We start from the raw sequence: 16,986 nt of genomic DNA, 5'->3' as shown, positions 1-16,986 counted from the left end.
GTCTGACTTTGGAAAGAGTGTAGTCAGGTTCTTTTTCTCTTCCCCAGAAAATGCCTTGAGCTGGAGACAGGAGGCCTTGCCCCATAGACAAATTCACAGGAAGAGAATTGAAGGTAATTTACAAGCGGCATTTTTCTAATGCTTCTGGTGGCCTGGGGGCTCAGAAAGATTGGGGTCCACTCCTCGAGCATTACATGTATACATTCTCTCTTTCTCTCTCACATGCACACACACACACGTTTTTAAACACATCTGGGAACATGCCCTTTTGAAATCTAAAGTCTCACCTACTAGATCTTGAACTACCACACTCCTCAGCTCCCCGAGGAGTGTGCCTTTGAATGGCTGCACAGCAGGGCATCATTTGATGCACCGCATTAGGCTGGGCAAGTCCCCATTTGTAAGGCTGACGATTGAAGTCTTCCTAAGGTCTGTGAGTTCCCCAGCCCCCTCCTTCACTGGCTCAACTTTTGGAAGAGGAGAGGGGCCCTCTGTAAGTTCTGCTAGCAGCCTGTTAGAGAGCCTGCCCTTTGTACAGGTGAGGAGACAGGCCCGGAGCAGTTGAGAGGCTTACCCCAGGACACAGCTGGTGAGCTGTAATGTGGGGACTAAAACCAGGCTCCAAGGCTGGGTGCTATAGCAGCTGGAATCTTGTGTTCCCTCCCCTCTCCCAGCCCCTCCCAACTGCGAGAGGGGCTTTTCACACAACAAGGTTTATTCAGCAACACTGTTTCTCATTTGGGAGAATTTCTTCAACAAATGTTTATAGAGCAGCTACTATGTGCTAGGCACTGGGGGATATAGCAGTGAACAGGGCCTATACAGACCCTGCCCCCAGGAAGCTTCCTGTCTGGTAAGGACAATAAACAAAGGAGAAACCAAACAGGCAGGATAAAAGCTTGGTCCAAGAAGGCCCAGGGGACTCCAAGTTTAAAGTGTCCCCAGCGAAGGCTTCTCAGGTGAGGGCCAAGCTGAGCTGGGAGGGGAGATACGAGCAAGTTACCAGGCAGAGGGAACAGTATGTACAGCAGCCTAGAGGTTGGCTTTGGGGAACAGCCCCTTCCTGTCTGTATAATCTGGAGCCAGGCTTCCTCCCAGTTATTTTTTTTCCCCTGGGCATTTCGTCTTTGCCTCATTGAGATAACACTGTGCACATAATTTGGCAAACTAAGTTGAAAAAGGTCATATATCATAAGCATTTACCCCGTTGTTAAACATTTGTGCTGAGCTTTTTAAAAAATGAGTCATGAATATTCCATCTAGAGTTTATGCCATGGTTTACTCACCCTTTCCCTATAGTTGGACATTTAGGCTCTTTCCAAATTACAACCATTAAAAATAAGGCCATGGTGAACATCTTTTGCACAAAGGTTTGCTTTGTGTCATGAATTTCAACTTCAGGCTTCGCAGTGCCCCTTTCCCACTAGCTCCTTTACCCACCCCCAGTTTCAATGTCTTCCTCTGTCAGATGGAGATAAGAGCATTGACCTTTCGAGACTGTGACCAGGGTGAAGTGAGGCAAGACGTAACCAGCAAGCCTCTCTCCTGGCAGGCCTGGTGGACCCCACAGCGTTCACGCTCCTCCCTCCCAGCCTGCACACCAGGCTGATGAGGCCTCTGAGTCCGGGGGGAGTCCTGGAGTGAACCCAGCCACACTTAACTGAACTCCTACCAGGTCCCAGGTGTGGTGCTAGGAACTTGAGACACATTATTTGTGGCCTTCAGAACAACCCTGCAAAGTTGGGAGCATCATCTCCATTTCACAGATGAGGAAACTAAGGCACAGAGAAGTCAAATGACCCCTCTGAGTTTGCACAGTGACCTCAGGCAGAGGAGGACTAAAATCCAGTCTCTGGTACCCAACAGGCCTCTCACGGTGCCCGTTTCCTCTTCTCTCTCCTTCTCGGTGTCCAGACGTGTGACAGGGGCCATGTGGCCTCCACCCTGTGCTACTGCACGACGGTCAGCGGCATGGTGGTTCTGGTGGCCGGGACACTCTGTTTCGCCTGGTGGAGTGAAGAAGATGCAGGCGCCCAGCCCAGCCAGCTGGCTCTGCCCACAGGACGCCCTGAGCCTGAGGCCCCCGGTCCCCTGTTCAGGTCGGTCAGCTTCGTCTGCTGCGGTGCAGGTGGCCTGCTGCTGCTCTTCAGCCTGCTGTGGTCTGTCAAGGCCAGCACCAAGGGGCCGCCTCGACGGGACTCATATCACCTCTCCAGAGACCTGTACTACCTCACTGTGGAGCCCTTGGAGAAGGAGAGCTGCAGGTCAGCAGGGCTGGGTGGAGGCCGCAGGTGGGGCACTGTCACATCATCATGCATTTGCTCAGCAAACTTTCATGGGGTTTCTCCTCTGGACCAGGCCTTGCCTATGCCCTGGGGTCTTGGAGGCTGATCAGCACTCCTGGAAGAGTTTAAAGTCCCTCGACAGAGGCAGACTTTGACAAATCAGAGTAGTTAAAGCTGTGAAAGAGGACAGACATGGTTCTGTGGGGACATGGAGAAATCCAGGAAGGCTTCTTGGAGGAGGTGGCAGCAGACCTCAGCATACAATAGTAGCAAATGCCTGTATAGTACTTAAATGAGATGATGTATATGAAGAACTCAGCCCAGAGCCTGGCACACAGTAGGTGCACAACAAATGTCAACTTTTCCTCAAGTAGATAAGGTGGAGAGAAGCGTTTTAGGCAAGCAGAAGAGCATGGGCAAAGGCCCAGGGGTGAGGTGGGGAATGGAGACAAAACCTTGCATTTGTACAATATTTCTCATCTTTTTTTTCATTATCATTCCCTCTAAGGAGACTTCTTAGGCATTTTTTTCTTCATCCTCCCCCATGAAATGTTAATACCACAGATATACTACATATTTGGTCTGTATGTATATTTGTGCTTTATATGTAAACACAGTATCAGCAAGAGTCCAAGAACCAATTTTTGCCCTATTGAGTATGCATGTATCTTACATGCTCTTATGTACTTACTCATTCACCAAGTATCAGCTGGGCAGGCATATCAGGGGCCTGCATACACCTTCCCCAGTCTAACCTACCTGCAAGGTAAGAATTACTGTTGTCTTTTACAGAAAAAGAGGGTGAGAGTTATACAGCTAGAAAGTAGCAGAGCCTGCTGGCTGTGAAGTGTGCATTCCCCCACACCACTCTATTAGCACTGGATTTGCATGTACTAAGGGCTAAGCCATATATCTGGCAACTGGCCTCGGACCTGGGCACCCTTCTGCCCTTGGTTAGAGGGAAAAATGCATTCTGAGTTAAAGAAAGTAACAGATTAGTCCCTGCTACTGGCCTGTGACTCCTTGAGGTCACAGACAATAAAGTATTCAACAGAAGCCCCTTATTCCAATGGTCAGGCCTCAATTTGACTATCAGAGGGAAGGGCAGGGCCTTGGTGACTCTTCTCAGTTGAGAAACCTGGGTCTCAGAGAGACCAGTGACCTACCTGGTCACACAGTCGGTTAATGGTCAGTTGGAACCAGACCAGACCTCGGGGTGCTCTGGGCTGGAGCCTGTCCCTCCCCGCCCAGCCTGGCCTGAGCACAGAAGGTAGGTGTTGTCTGTAGACACAGCCGTGTTGACCCAACAGGGTCCGGGACATAGCTGCATCTGTCAGGTGGGGCCATTTGGCCTTCATTCCCAGCCGGGCCAGGGAGGAGCGTACCCAGGAGGCTGTGGGGTGCTCATGGCCCATCAGGTTCAGAGACCAGGTCTTAGATTCAGAGCTGGGGTGGCTGGATGTTGGAGAGGCTGCTTCTGCTAATGGCTCTTTCTTGTCCCTGGGGCTGAGCCACCCTGGCCCTCCTGCTGAGAGCCCAGCATCTGGGCCCCATGGGGAGGCCACTCAGCTGTCCCTGCCCCCAGGGGCCTCGCTCTCTGCAGGTAACTCTAGGTTAGAGAGAAAGGCCTTCTAGGCTGATGACTTGGGCAGGTGCATTTCTCTCTTGGGGCCTCAGTTTCCTCATTTATTCATCTACTTATTCTTTCCTGCATTTCACCAACATTTACTGAGTACCTAACTACGCAGGGCGCTGACAATGCAGCAGTGGATGAAACAGACAAAACCCCTCCTCTCAGGGGCTCCCATCTTAAGTGTGAGCCCTAAATGAGGTGCCTGGATGGGAGGCCTCCTGGGACTGCCCCCGCCCGACGCCTCAGTGAGTACAGCAGAAAAAGCGTGGGTCTAGTCAGACACGAGGCTTTCAGTGTCTGCTCGCTCTTTTCTAAGCTCTGTATTCTTGAGCCTGTTAATTAGACTCTCTGAGCCATGTCTAGTTCTTCCCCTGTCAATCCTGGGATTTTCCCTAGGATTGCTGTTAGGCTCAGATGAGATGATAGATGGGGAGGTGTATTCACTGCAAAGTTTGCTGTTCTTCCCGCACTTTCATTTTATGATGTCCTCTCATGCCTCCTGATTTGAGCCTCACTGCTTATGAGGCAGTGTAAGGATTAGATCCATTTTGCAGATGAGAAAGCTGAGGTGTGGAGAGATTAGGGGTCAGGGTTGGGGGAGGTGTGATGGGTGGAGTTGGCTTGGGTTTTGGAAGCAGCCAGAGCTGGGGCTTTGCCGCTTCATTGGAGTGCAGCCTCCACTCACCTGTGCAATGACTGAGGGCTGCTACCCCCAGGCTTGTCATGAAAGTGAAATAAGATTAGAGAGCTTGAGTGTTGGGCATACAGTGTTTCATCCCTGGTCCCTGTCCCCTCTCCCTACTGTGTTTGCTTGACTCAGCTGAATAATGGAAGAGCTGGTGCCACGCTCAGATCTCACGTCCCCACCAGGCTCTAGAGAGTGGGGTGAGCCCCAGCCTCGGTGGAGCTTCCTGTGCATGGGAACCACAGTGGCCAGCCCGCCCCACACAGCTGCAGGGGGCCACATCCAGAATACACCACAAATGGGCCTGCCCCTGAAGTGTGCAATATGGTCACCCTGAACTTCATGTTCCCCAAGTTTCCAGCCTGCTGGACCATGACTCTGGCAACCTGGGGCTGGGTGGGCCCAGCTGGCTAGGTGAGGTGGCATGAGGAACACTGCACCTCTGCCCTCGAAGCGAACTTCCTGCTGTGGTCTGATCTCACCTGCCACCTGTGCCCTGCTCTGCCAGCTGTTGCCTGCTGGAGCAGCCCCAGGCATACCCAAAACCTAACTCATGTCTCTGGGGCTTGGAAAAGTAGGGAGCAGCAGGGCCGTGGCTGGGAGGTGGGCAGGGCAGGAGATGTGGGGTTCTGGAAGCCTAATCACCCACATTTTCCTGAGCGTTGTCAAAGCATTTTCCATTTTTTCCATTCAGATTCCCTGAATCTACAAAATGGGAATTGTTATCCTCATTTTATAGATGAGGAGAAAGGCTCAGAGAGGCTGTGAACATAGCCTAGGTCACACAGCAATTGAACCTAGTTTGCCTATCTCCAGGTGCAATATTCTTTGCCTGCCCTCACCTCAAAGGATGCTGCGAGTCAGAGGTGGGTGAGACCCCTTATCTGATTTCTCAGCTGCAGGGCTCCTGGGCTCCGGAGGAGGAGGGTCTGTGAGAGAAGTTTGCAAAAGCACTGGAACGGGAGCCCAGCTTGGGCTCTTGGCTGGTGCCCTCCATCAGGCTGGCACACAGCCTGCTCCATGACCTTGGTCACGTGGTCCCAGTGGGCTGCTTTTAGGGCTGTGGTGGGCATGGGCTGAGAAGATACGTTGCCCATAGAAGGGCCATGTCCACGGGGGTGATGGGTGCTCACCTGAGGGGCAGCAAATTCCTGGCACAGCTGCCCCATCATCACTGGAGCGAAGACCCCTCCACCACCTGTCTGTCCTCTGGCCAGCCTCCTGCCATCGGTCTTCCCCTGTCTAGACAGGATGGTATAGATTGAACTAATTTGCTGCTGGCTCCAAACTGATGGCCTTGGGCAAGTGACAGCCTCTCTGAGCCTGTGTGGCTCCAGCTAGCAGGAGATCTGTGATAACTTTTGTTACCTACACGCCTGCCTCATGGAGACCTTTGAGATTTTGTTACCAGCTCCCATTTATGGAGCACGTGCTACGTGTCCCTGTATTACCTCATGTAATCTTCATACGGTCCTGTGAGGTAGATGCCCTTATTGTCCCCATTTACAGATGGCGAAACTGGGGCCTAGGTTAATAGATTTACTGACCCATGATCTCCCACCGAGAGTGTGGCTGAGCAGGGAGGTGAACCAGCCAGTGCTGACTCATAGCCAGCCCTCGACCCACTTGGGGTGGGGGGGGACCTCCAAGGTCACCTAGTCAACCTCCGTATCTGGCAGTATCTTCCCAAAGCAGAAGCAGTCCAGACAGAGGGTCAGTGACCCTCCCACCCCCAAGGTTCCGGGAGGGGAAGGAGCCCTGACTTCCCAGAGATGACCCCTCAGGGCCCTGGGAGGACCGAGGGCCAGCCTCATTCCCATCAGCATTGGTGTGGCTGGGATGCAAGTGACCTGTTCTTGGAATCTAGTGGGCAGAGCCTGGTCAGAGGAGCCTCAGAGGATCTGGTCTGTACCTCAAGTCCCTCCAGGGTGGTTCATTTGGGGGAGGTGGGGGAAAGTCACAGGAAAGCCAAGCTCTTTAGAGATAGATAGGGTTGACTGGGTAGATAGTGAGCTCTCCGTCTCTGGAGGTATGCAAGTAGAGGTAATCATTTGGTGGACTTACCATATCAGGGCCTCAAGCATCCAGATGGGCAGGGGAATTGAGGTCTCGCATCCTGCCCTGAGCATCCACAACTCCAGATTTTGTAAGGGAGATGATTACAGTAAGCTGGAAGTCTTTCTCCCCATCGATCATCACTCAGTCTTTCAACAAACATCCCCAAGCATCAATCCCTGGACACCCAAAGTCAGTCCCTGCCCTAGGGGATGACCAGCTGGGGTCAAGAGTGACAGAAGGGAGAGCACTGTGGGGACCCAGAGGAGGGAGTGGGAGATTTGCTAGGGGAGGTCAGGAGAGCTCCCCGGAGGAGACTCAAAGGACAAGTGGGGATTGACCAGCAGGGAAGGGGTGAGGGAGGTGGGAAGGACTTTCCCTGCAGAGAGAACTGAGGAGACAGAGGGTGTGGTGAGCCCATGTGGGGAACCAACTGTATGGAGAACTAACTATAGCACAGGGAGGGTGCAGTTGGGGGAGCTGAGGTTGGCAGGGGCCGGCTGATGTCAAGCTTCAGCTGTGTCTATGGGGCCCTGGGGAGCCTACAGCCTTCCTCACTCTCTTCCTGGCGTGCAGTAGGGTTTTGCCCCACCTCCTGCTCACAGCCTCTCTTCTGTCCCTGTAGGACCCCAGAGGTGGTTGCCATCCCCACTTACGAGGAGGTCGTGCACTGCCGACTGGCTGAGGTGCCCCTGACACCACCTGCATACCCCGTGGAGGAAGACCCGGAGCGCAGTGCCTCGGGGGATGCCCTGCTTGGGGCCCAGCCCCCCTTGCCTCCGCCCAGCTACGAGAGCCTCATCCTTGCTGACGGTGGCATCTCTGGAGAGACAACACCTGGGGCTGCATGCTCCTGCCCAGGCCCGGTTCAGACTGCAGGGGAGGAAGTTAAAGGCTTCTAGCAGGACTGGAAGCCAGAAACAAATGATGGGCTTCTTCTAGCATCTAGTACAGTGCCTGGTACACAGCAGGCACTCAACAAATGTTTGTTGCTGAATGCTGTTTTATTTTTCTATTGCTGTGTAACAAATGGCTTGAAATAAATCCATTTCATTATCTCTCATGATTCTATGGGTCACCTGGGCCCAGCTGGGTGGTTCTGCCCCACGTGACATTGGTGGGGCTGTAGTCTTCGGGGCCCAGCTGGGCCGGCACGCCCAAGATAGCACACTCACGCGGCTGGCAGTTAGTGCTGGCTGGCAGCTGGGAAATGTTCTTGTGCCGATGAGAAAATTGGGGCCCAGAGGCAGAGCCAGGACTGGCTCAAGGGAACACACTGAGTTTATAACCAAAAGAACATGGACTCTGAATTCAGACCACCCGTGCCTGGGTTCCACCAGGTACCAGCTGGTGAGTGACCTTGGACAAGTGACTTTACCTCTCTCTGCCTCAGTTTCCTCATCTGTAAAATGGGAATTGGGAATTACAAAGGCACCAGCCCCTACCTTAGAGAGCTGAGTTTTGAGGATTAAATGAGATAACAGCTGACATTATGAGATCACACTGACCCTGCAGGCTCAGTGCTAATGCATCAAACAATAAATGCAGACTTCTTAGTACAGAGGCTGGTGTCTCTTAAGTATGCAGTGATTGTTAGATTTTGTTAGTAAAGGTAACCCCCTCCACCAGGTGCCTCTGCTTCTATACCTCCTGTGACAGGGAGCTCGATACCTCTTCTTATATTCCAGATAGGCAGAAGGGTCTGCTTTCACAATGTCATATCCCATTCACAGATGAGAAAACCAGCGCAGAGAGGCTAAGTAACCTTCCCAGGGGCACTCAGCCAGCAGGAGTTCAAAGTCCTGGGGCTCAGTCAGCTGTGTAGGGACACTATTCCCTGAGGGCCTACCATTTACTGGGCCAGGCTCTCTGCTGTTGTTTCACATCCTCAAGGCCTCTCTGCTGCAGGTGGTGGCCTCACTTAACAGGTGTGGAAACTGAGCCTCAGAGAGGTAAAAATCGCAGAGAATAAACGTTTTTCATGTAAATAAAGGTGTTTTCATTCAGGCCTGGTTGGGCTCCAGGCCTGGGGTCCTCCCACTTAGGCCTGGACCAGCTCGGTAGCTGCCTATCCTAATGCCCTGCTTCTGCCAGGGTCCCCTGAAGTCTCTTCAAAGCTCAGCAGATGGAATGAGCCTGATCAAACCCAGATCCATAACATCCCTCCTGGGCTCAAAACCCTGAGTGGTTCCCAGCTCACTTTGAGTAATGAAAGCCCGAATGAGGACGGTATGTGCTGGTCTGGGTCCCTCCCCTTGCTCTCTGCTGCTGTTGGTCCCGCTGTGGGCCTTTGCTCCTGTGTTTTCTCTCCAGAAGCTCTTCCCCAGGCTCACTCCTCATGCCCCTTGCATCTTTGTCCCTCTCTTCAACACACCGTCCTGGACCACTCTGTTAAAACTGTTGTCTCACCCAGCCCCCTGCACTACCAGCCTCCTTCCTGCTTTACTTTTTAAATAACACCTGTCATCATTTAATATTTTACCTTTAAAAAATTTGTTTGTTTATTTGTTTTATGTTTCTCCCCACTAGTAAGCTCTCTGAGAGCAGGGATTTTTTTGTTTCTTTCCTTTACATTTATATCCCTAAAGCCTAGAAACGGTGCCTGGCCCGTGGAAGATGCTCAGTAGATATTTGTAGACTGAGAGAATGAATCAATAAATGTCAGCTATCACGATTGTTTCCGGGCCCTCTCTCAGCCATCTGAGCCAGATCTTGTGGATCTTCCTGTGGGTCTTGTGGATCCTCTCCCTCGCCCTTCACCAAATCCTGGATCCCCATCCTGTACCCCTTCCCTTCCTCCCCGTCTCCCCTGTGTGTGCCTTATACTTACTGCTATGATGGAGATGTAGGTTTGAATGCTGCCTTAGCCCTGACCTTTCTGTGTGACCCTGAAATGTGTGTGCATGTGCGCGCGCGTGCATGCGCACACACACACACACACACACACACACACACACACACACCAGCTTCCTGTGTGAACCATGGGGATTTGGTTGGGGGAGTTGCGGGGGATTTATCAGGCCCTCTGCAATTCCGAAGGGGTTAATGGGGTTCCAGGCTGGGAAGCAGAGCCCAGCTTCCCGCCTACCCCCAAACTGAGGAATTTCCCCCAGGCAGGTGAGTTAATGAGTTGCAGGTGTGATTTGGAGGTACCACCACCTTTGCCAAGTGGGAGCTGGAAGGGGCAGGGGGTGGGGAAGGCTGGAAGACTGGAAAAGCCTTTTCTGGTTTCCTCTCTTAAGTCAGCTCATCTGCATCCCAACTGAAAGCCACCAAGGAGGGGCAGTGATTTGCTCAAGGTCACCAGCTCCTTGGAGGCCAAGCCAGGGCCACGGAGCCAGTCTCCCTAACCCTAACCCTAACCCTGCCAAGCCAAGGGTCCTTATGAGACACAGTGGCCTTGCTGTGAACTGGGAAGGCCTCAGGCCGGGCAGCCCCCTGAAGCTGGGTCTGTCACTCCAGCCCCCAGTAGGCACTGGTTTGCTGCCTGGTCTCTTTCCTCCTGGGCCTGGCTGACTGGTTTCTTCATCCATCATTCAGAGCTCACATCTGGTGCCTGCCACCAGGCCTGGGACATCAGGGACCCTCTGAGCTCAGGCCTCTCCCACGCTTTCCCTGGGCCCCTCCTTTGCCCTGTTTCCCTCTGCGTTGACCGGTGACCCCGCACCCTGGAGCTCGCCACCTCAAATCAGTTGGAAAATTCCCAGTCAGAAATTCCCTTGCCCTCCATCCCCTCAGCAACTAATTACTCTTTAAAAGGGGTTCATTTTAATCTTTCCCTCCCTAGGTTTCTGCTAGAGTCTGGCAACTGCCCCTCACTTCCACCATCTCCTCTTGTTTCTTCCAACCTGATCTCAGAATCAGAGAATCAGTGTAAAATTAAAATCCGACCTGTGTCACCCCTCTGCACAACTCCCTGGGAGGCTCCCTGTTGGCCTCTGAAAGATGTTGGCAACCTTAGCCTGACCCCAGGAGCTTTCCTACCTATGTCTCCTCTCCAGCCTCCCTCTCCTCTGGAGCCAATAGCCATCCCTCCATTCCCAAACATGAATTGAGGGCCAACCAGTTCTAGTCCCTGGAGATAAAACAATGAACAAAACAAAGCCCCCAGCCTGTGGGAGCTCGAGTTCTAGGGGAGGAAGACAGACAAGAGACAAGAGAAATAAATGATGTGTACAGTATGATAGATGGTGACGAGTACTACGGAGAAAAGTAAATGGGAAAGGAGGACAGGCAACACCTGGGGGAGGGGGTTCTGCAGTTTCAGATGTCACACCAGAGATGGCCTCGCTGTGAAGCTGACATTTGGACAAAGAATTGAGGAAGGTAAGGGAGGGAGCCATGCAGATATCTGGAGGAAGAGCTTTCCAGGCGGAAGGAAGAGCAGAGGCAAAGGCCCGGGGGTGGCTGTGTATTCCCAGAGGAGCATAGAGCCAGGGTGGCTGTGGTGTGGGGGGTGAGGGGAGATGTGGCAGGAGATTATCTCAGAGGGGTGATTGGGTGGGCAGCATGGGCAAATTATCTAGGGCTTTGTAGGCCATTTTAAGTCTTAGCTTTTACTCTGATAGGGCAGGGAACCATTCCAGGGTTCTGAGCAGAGGAGTGACATGGTCTGACCTGGCATTTGGGTGGGAAAGAGATTTCAGCCAGCAAGGGTAGAAGCAGAGACCTCTTAGAAGGACAGACATGATGGGCCTCAGACTGAGGCAGGAGATGGATGGGCTCCAGGCTAGACTAGCCTCCTGTTCACACTTCCCGGGGTGAGAAGAAGATGGGCTCCAGGCCGGACATTCATTCCCAGCCCCCCGTTTACATTCCCTGAAGCAAGAGACAAATGGGCTCCAGGACTACATAGTTATGACCAGACTCCTGTCTATATGTATGTATATATATGTATATATATATATATATATTTTTTTTTTTTTTTCGGTACGCGGGCCTCTCACTGTTGTGGCCTCTCCCGTTGCGGAGCACGGATCTTCCCGGACCGGGGCACGAACCCGTGTCCCCTGCATCGGCAGGCGGACTCTCAACCACTGCGCCACCAGGGAAGCTCTCCCATCTATATTTTGAGATCTGCACCTTGATATAAAAACCAGCAACAGAAATAGGGTAAATAACCGGATTTTGGACATTTTTATGGCAGGGACAGAGAGGGGCTAAACCCTGTTAAAAGGTCAAGAGGTCATACATTTCCCATCCTTGGGGCAATGGAAACATTGCACATGCACAGAAATGCTCCTTGGGGGTCAAAAAGGAGGGTGCACCACCCCATAATATGTGACGCTAAGGCTGTCCCATAGGCCTCTGGGCTGGAATCCATTTTGTTAAAAAGTTGCGCATGCATGTTGGGGAGGACCCTAGGGCAGGGCAGGTGTGGAAAAAGAAACAAGATGATTGGCCAAATGTAAACAAAGACCCGGAAGAACTGCCCTGTATGAATGACAACCGCTTCTTTACTACGCTCCTCATTAGAGAGGATGCCCACACCCTTTCTCTCCAGGTGTGCATCTCTGCCTTGCTTATGTCTTAACTGAACAAACTGTTTCTCTGTGTGCTCTCCCACTTGTTGTTGTGCTATGTCTCTGATGATAAACTTTGACCGGTTTCCACAGTTTTGCCTCCGTGGGAAATGCATTTTTCACTGGGGGCAAGAGCCAGGGGGCGTGGTGGCTGGGATTCCTGGTTTTCATCCCGGCTACCCAGGTTCAATTCCTGGGCAGGGAATTAAGATCTCGCTTCACGCCACCACTCACTGCCGCCTCTCTGAGCTCAAGACCAGGGTGATGAGCAGTAGTGGCGGGTGAGAAGTGATTGGATTCTTCTGTCTCGGAGGTAGGGCCAATAGGATGTGGGTGTGAGAGAGGAGGTGGGGATGTCGGCTAGGGTATCCCGGTGGTGGAAGGATGGATTTGACACGGAGGAACAGGAAGGGGAGGAGTATGCAGTATAGGGGTGAACGTGCGCATAACATTTAGCGTTTTACCTCCAGCTACGTGTCAGTGCTTACTTGCCTCTGGACCTTTGCACACACTGGTCTCTTTGCCTAAACTTCTTTTCCTGCCCTGACAGAACTCCAGCTGGCTTCTCAAGAATCCCTCCTGTGAATCTGTCCCTTCGTTCCTCCCCCTCCACCCCAGTCTCTCCCTCTGTCTGCTTTGTGCACCTGCAGGACCTCAGGCATATCTCAGAGCCTTTACCATATTGCGCCCCGGAAGACAGGACCAAGTGCCATCACACTGAAAACCCGTGTTCATCAGACACCTCGTACCTCAGCGTCCTGCACGTAGCAGGCGCTCAAGAAGAGAGGGACGTGGGGCCTGGCTTGAACCCTGGCTCTGCTATTTACAGGTTCTGTGATCTTGGGCCATTACTGATGCAGAGCCTCAGTTTCTGCATCGGTCAAATGGGTGTGATGTTTCCCCTCCCTGCAGCAGCTCTTAGGATCTTGCGAGGACCCCGAATTCTGCAGACCGGAAGAAAACCGTGGTTATCGCGTCTTCTGCTGGAAGATGGCAGACTCCGCAAGCGCTCCTCCTCCTTCCCCCGCTTTGCAGGGAAGGAAGCAGAAGTCAGAGGCAGCTGCGACGTGAGCGGGACCCGCGGACAACCCAATACTTCCAATGCCCGGTACTCACGTGTCCCCGCTTAACCCTCACCGCGGCTCTGTGGAAGAGGTTAGACTAGACCCATTTTACCGAGCACCTACTTGTCCCAGGGCTTCTTACTCGTTGCCACTTCCCCCCATCCCCCTCTTTTAAGGAGAGGAAAGGTGGAAAGGAGGCCGGGTCGTGGTGAGGAAAGAAAAGATGGGGAGACTCGGAGAGTGCTCGGGTGACCCGGAGGATTCTCAGGAAGCCCTAAGGACCAGATCCGATCCATCCACAATGGAGCTGGGACTGTGTGGATCCCGGTCACCGCTCAGCGCCCGATTCAGTTTGGGGAGATCTCTGGGGAAATCTCCCCGGGCTCGGTTTCCTCGGCTGTGAAATGGGCACGATAACCTCTTCCCTGCGCCCCTCGCGGGGCTGCGGGTTTCAGGCATGACCTACGGGGCTGTGAAAGCACCTCGCCAAGCGCGTGCTACGATGGCCACCAGGGGGCGCGAGAGGCTCCTGCTGGACCGCGACCCCCCAGATCCAATCCCGCCGTGGGCCGGGGCTTCAGGACCAGACAGGCAGGCTGAGGCCCCTCTGGGCCCCGGTCTCCTTTTCTGGGAGGGGCACGTAGCCTCCCTTCTCTGAGCCTGTATAAGATGATTATAATAGTATTTCCCTGGACGGTCCTGCCCTGTAAATAATCCCAGATTACAAAGCATTTTCCCCTCCATCATGTCACTTCCCTCCACAACCCCTGGGAGGTGGCCTAATACCACCTTCAATCACTGATGACAAGACTCAAGCCTAGAGCGGAGCCACCAGGCCAAGGTCACCCTGGGAAACAAACATGGATGTCACCTGGTGCCTCTCAGCCCTTCTCTGACTGCTCAGCAGCCTCTCACTGGGAGGGTCCCCCAAGCTCTGCTACAGGGGACAGACTCTGCAAACTGTAAGCGCTGGGTCTGAGGGCTGGTGAAGGAGAAACAGCTTCACAATGAAACCCCAAGGCGCTGTGGGCAGAGACGCCAGAGGGTATCACGTGAGCACAGGTGTGATGTCGGGAACCAGCACAGCTTGTTTTGGGGAGGAGGGAGAGGCTAACATCACAAACAGGAAAATCCCCAAACCTATGAAGTCAGGATGCCAAATGAAAGCCTTTTCTCCTGCAGCGACAATTCAATACCATACAAACAACATGTTAACATTTTCTTCTAGAGATACTGTTGACCCTCATTTTCCTATAATCCTGTAAGGGAATCTGATTTTTACCATCATCCTGTCCCCAGGACTGAAATTCCACCATTAGAGAGTCATTCTTAGGATAAAGGTATCTTCCTAGGTTAGGAGGCAAGGAAATTGCTGTCCGCCATTCACACCCTAGAGGGGCATTGCCTCACCACGGCCAGCTCAGAGCCAGTAGGCCTGGCTGGAGCACAGAGTACGGGAAAGGGACAGAGGCACTCAGGGAGACCAGGCCTGGGGATAGACCCAATCCTGTGAGTTGCTATTATTATCCCCATTGTAGAGAGGAGGAAAACTGAGGCACAGGAGGTAACTTGACCAAGACCACACTGCACCATAATAGAGGAACCAGAACCCAAGCCCAGGCAGTCTGTCCAGCCACCAGAGCCTGCACGTTTAACCCTTGTGCTACAGTTAGGCAGTATCACCCAGTGGCAGTACTGTGGACCCACGGCCTCTGGGTTCAAATCCCAGCTGCTCTGCCTTTTCTAGCTGCGTGACCTTGGGCAAGTTACTTGTTTGTGTCTTCATTTGTAAAGTAGGGGTAGTAATACCTGCCTCACGGGGTTCCTTAAATGAGTTAATATGTGTCACATGTTTAGAACAGAGCCATGCGTGCAGCCACGGTCAAATAAATAGGGGCCAGATGGGCACATGACCTTGAATTGTCTAGAATTCTTCAGGATTCTAAAATGCCAGCCTGTGGGACCCTGTGGGATCCTCCAGTGGCATTCTGAGGTCTTTGAGCTGCAGCATTGTATCTGCTTCCCGTGGCTGGACGGTGCGGGGCCACCTGTCAGCCCAGCTTGGCCCCAAATAGGCAAATGAGGTGATGTCAAAGCCTTGGCTGAGGCCCAGCCCCTGGAACCTCCCCTTCCTTCCCTCGTGTCTCCCTCACTCGGATTCCCACACACTCTGGAGGGCCCAGAGGGAAGGTAAGAGGGAGTGAAGGTGGGAGCACGTGGCCACCCAAGCGTAGCTCCTCCAGCCTGGAGAACTGGTGCTCCCAGGGGCTGAGCTGGACCCAAAGGGAGCCTCCTTCCCTCTTACCTGAAGCCCTGATCTGCAGCAATCCCAGAGCGTCACTCCTCCGGTGTGAGTGTGTGCAGACGGCTGGCTGGTTCATTGGCGCCCCTCCGCGGGTGGTGCACAGGCCAGGCCTGGCCAGGCAGCGATGGCTGATGAGAAGACCTTCCGCATCGGCTTCATCATGCTGGGGCTCTTCCTGCTGGCCCTCGGCACATTCCTCATGAGCCACGACCGGCCCCAGGTCTACGGCACCTTCTACACCGTGGGCGGTGTCATGGTGATCGGGGGTGTCATCTGGAGCATGTGCCAGTGCTACCCCAAGGTAGGTGGTAGTGGAGACAGGTGGCCTGGGGGCCAGGGCCCAGGAGGGCCTGGGGCTGTGCCTCTGTTCCAGGCATCAATCCCCCATCCTTCAATCATCTTGTTATCCTTTCCCCTTTACCCCTTCTTTTCTTATCTCCACTCTCCTGAGCATCTATCCATCCATCCATCCATCCATCCATCTATCCCTTATCATAGAGATTGATCAGGAGCCCCCTGGATCTGGAGCCCTGAACTAGGCACAATGGGGGGGACGCAGTAAAACCCACCACACAGTCCAGGTGCTTGAAACCAGAGTTTATGAGGGCTTGCTGCCTGCCAGGCACGCCTGCATCCCTGGTGCAATTCAGTCCTCATCCTGAACTTTTTGGTACCTTTGACGTTCTAATTTACACTAGAGAAGCCCGAGGCTCAGAAAGTGAGGTCCCACAGCTCCTAAGTGTCAGGCTTGGGATCAGAGCTCAGATGTGTGTTGCCTAAAGCATAACCCTCCACCTTGGGAGGGCGATCCCTGTGTCCCAGGGCTGCTGAGTGTTCTGGGTGGGTCAGCTGTAACCTTGATGGCCTGGGTTAGGCAGCTCTATCTTTTGAAGTTTTAACGGACTCCTAGCCTAATAAGTGACTTAGTGATGGGAAGAACACTGGTTTGGGAATCTTGAGTTCTAGTTCTAGCTCTGCTCCAAACTCTCTGTGTGACCTTTATCTTTCTGAGCCTCAGTTTCTTTCATCTGCAAAATGAGGCCCCGAGCTCCTATTTCTCCCAGCCTCACCAGAGTTATTATGGAGAACAGAAAAGAGATGGGCAGTTTTGTAAACTGTAGAGTGTTATATTTAGGTGAAGCGCTGCCACCCTTACTGTTAGTGATCCTCTCAACAACCCTGTGAAATGGGCATATCAGGAGTTGTAATCCTTCAGTGCCCAGAGAGGTTGAGTGACTTCTCCAAGGTCACAGCAGCTGGTCAGATAGACCCAGGGAGACAAGGAAAGAAGCATGGATTCTAACTTGGGCTCTGCCTCTAACTACCTGGGAGACTTTGGTCAAGCCCCTTCCCTCTCTGAGCCTCAGTTTCCACATTTGTAGAACATGTGAGTCAGGAAGAGGGGGCGGCAAAGAGTGTGCATCTTAAGGGCCTTGC

At 53.0% G+C, this 16,986-nt stretch overlaps 2 protein-coding genes across 3 annotated transcripts in view; both read left to right on the top strand.

Moving 5' to 3' along the window:
• The window catches only part of TMEM61 (transmembrane protein 61), a 9,638-nt gene extending 2,088 nt beyond the window's left edge, over positions 1-7,550 (top strand). The window contains 3 exon segments of the mRNA XM_007471136.1: positions 1,915-2,264; positions 7,284-7,485; positions 7,488-7,550. Coding sequence (XP_007471198.1) covers positions 1,915-2,264; positions 7,284-7,485; positions 7,488-7,550 — 615 coding nt within the window.
• An 8,103-nt stretch (positions 7,551-15,653) lies between these two features.
• The window catches only part of BSND (barttin CLCNK type accessory subunit beta), an 8,337-nt gene continuing 7,004 nt past the window's right edge, over positions 15,654-16,986 (top strand). Inside the window, exon 1 of one of the 2 annotated variants that reach the window (XM_007471134.1) lies at positions 15,654-15,850. In XM_007471134.1, the coding sequence (XP_007471196.1) occupies positions 15,674-15,850 (177 nt within the window). In that variant the 5' untranslated portion in view covers positions 15,654-15,673. The remainder of the gene's footprint in view (positions 15,851-16,986) is intronic. The other variant, XM_007471135.1, reaches the window with a different exon arrangement.

The sequence above is a fragment of the Lipotes vexillifer genome, unplaced genomic scaffold (genome assembly GCF_000442215.2).
Source record: "Lipotes vexillifer unplaced genomic scaffold, Lipotes_vexillifer_v1.1 scaffold1003, whole genome shotgun sequence".
Lineage (NCBI taxonomy): Eukaryota > Metazoa > Chordata > Mammalia > Artiodactyla > Lipotidae > Lipotes > Lipotes vexillifer.
Note: the sequence above shows the minus strand (reverse complement) of the source record. Positions and strands in the feature narration are given on the sequence as shown.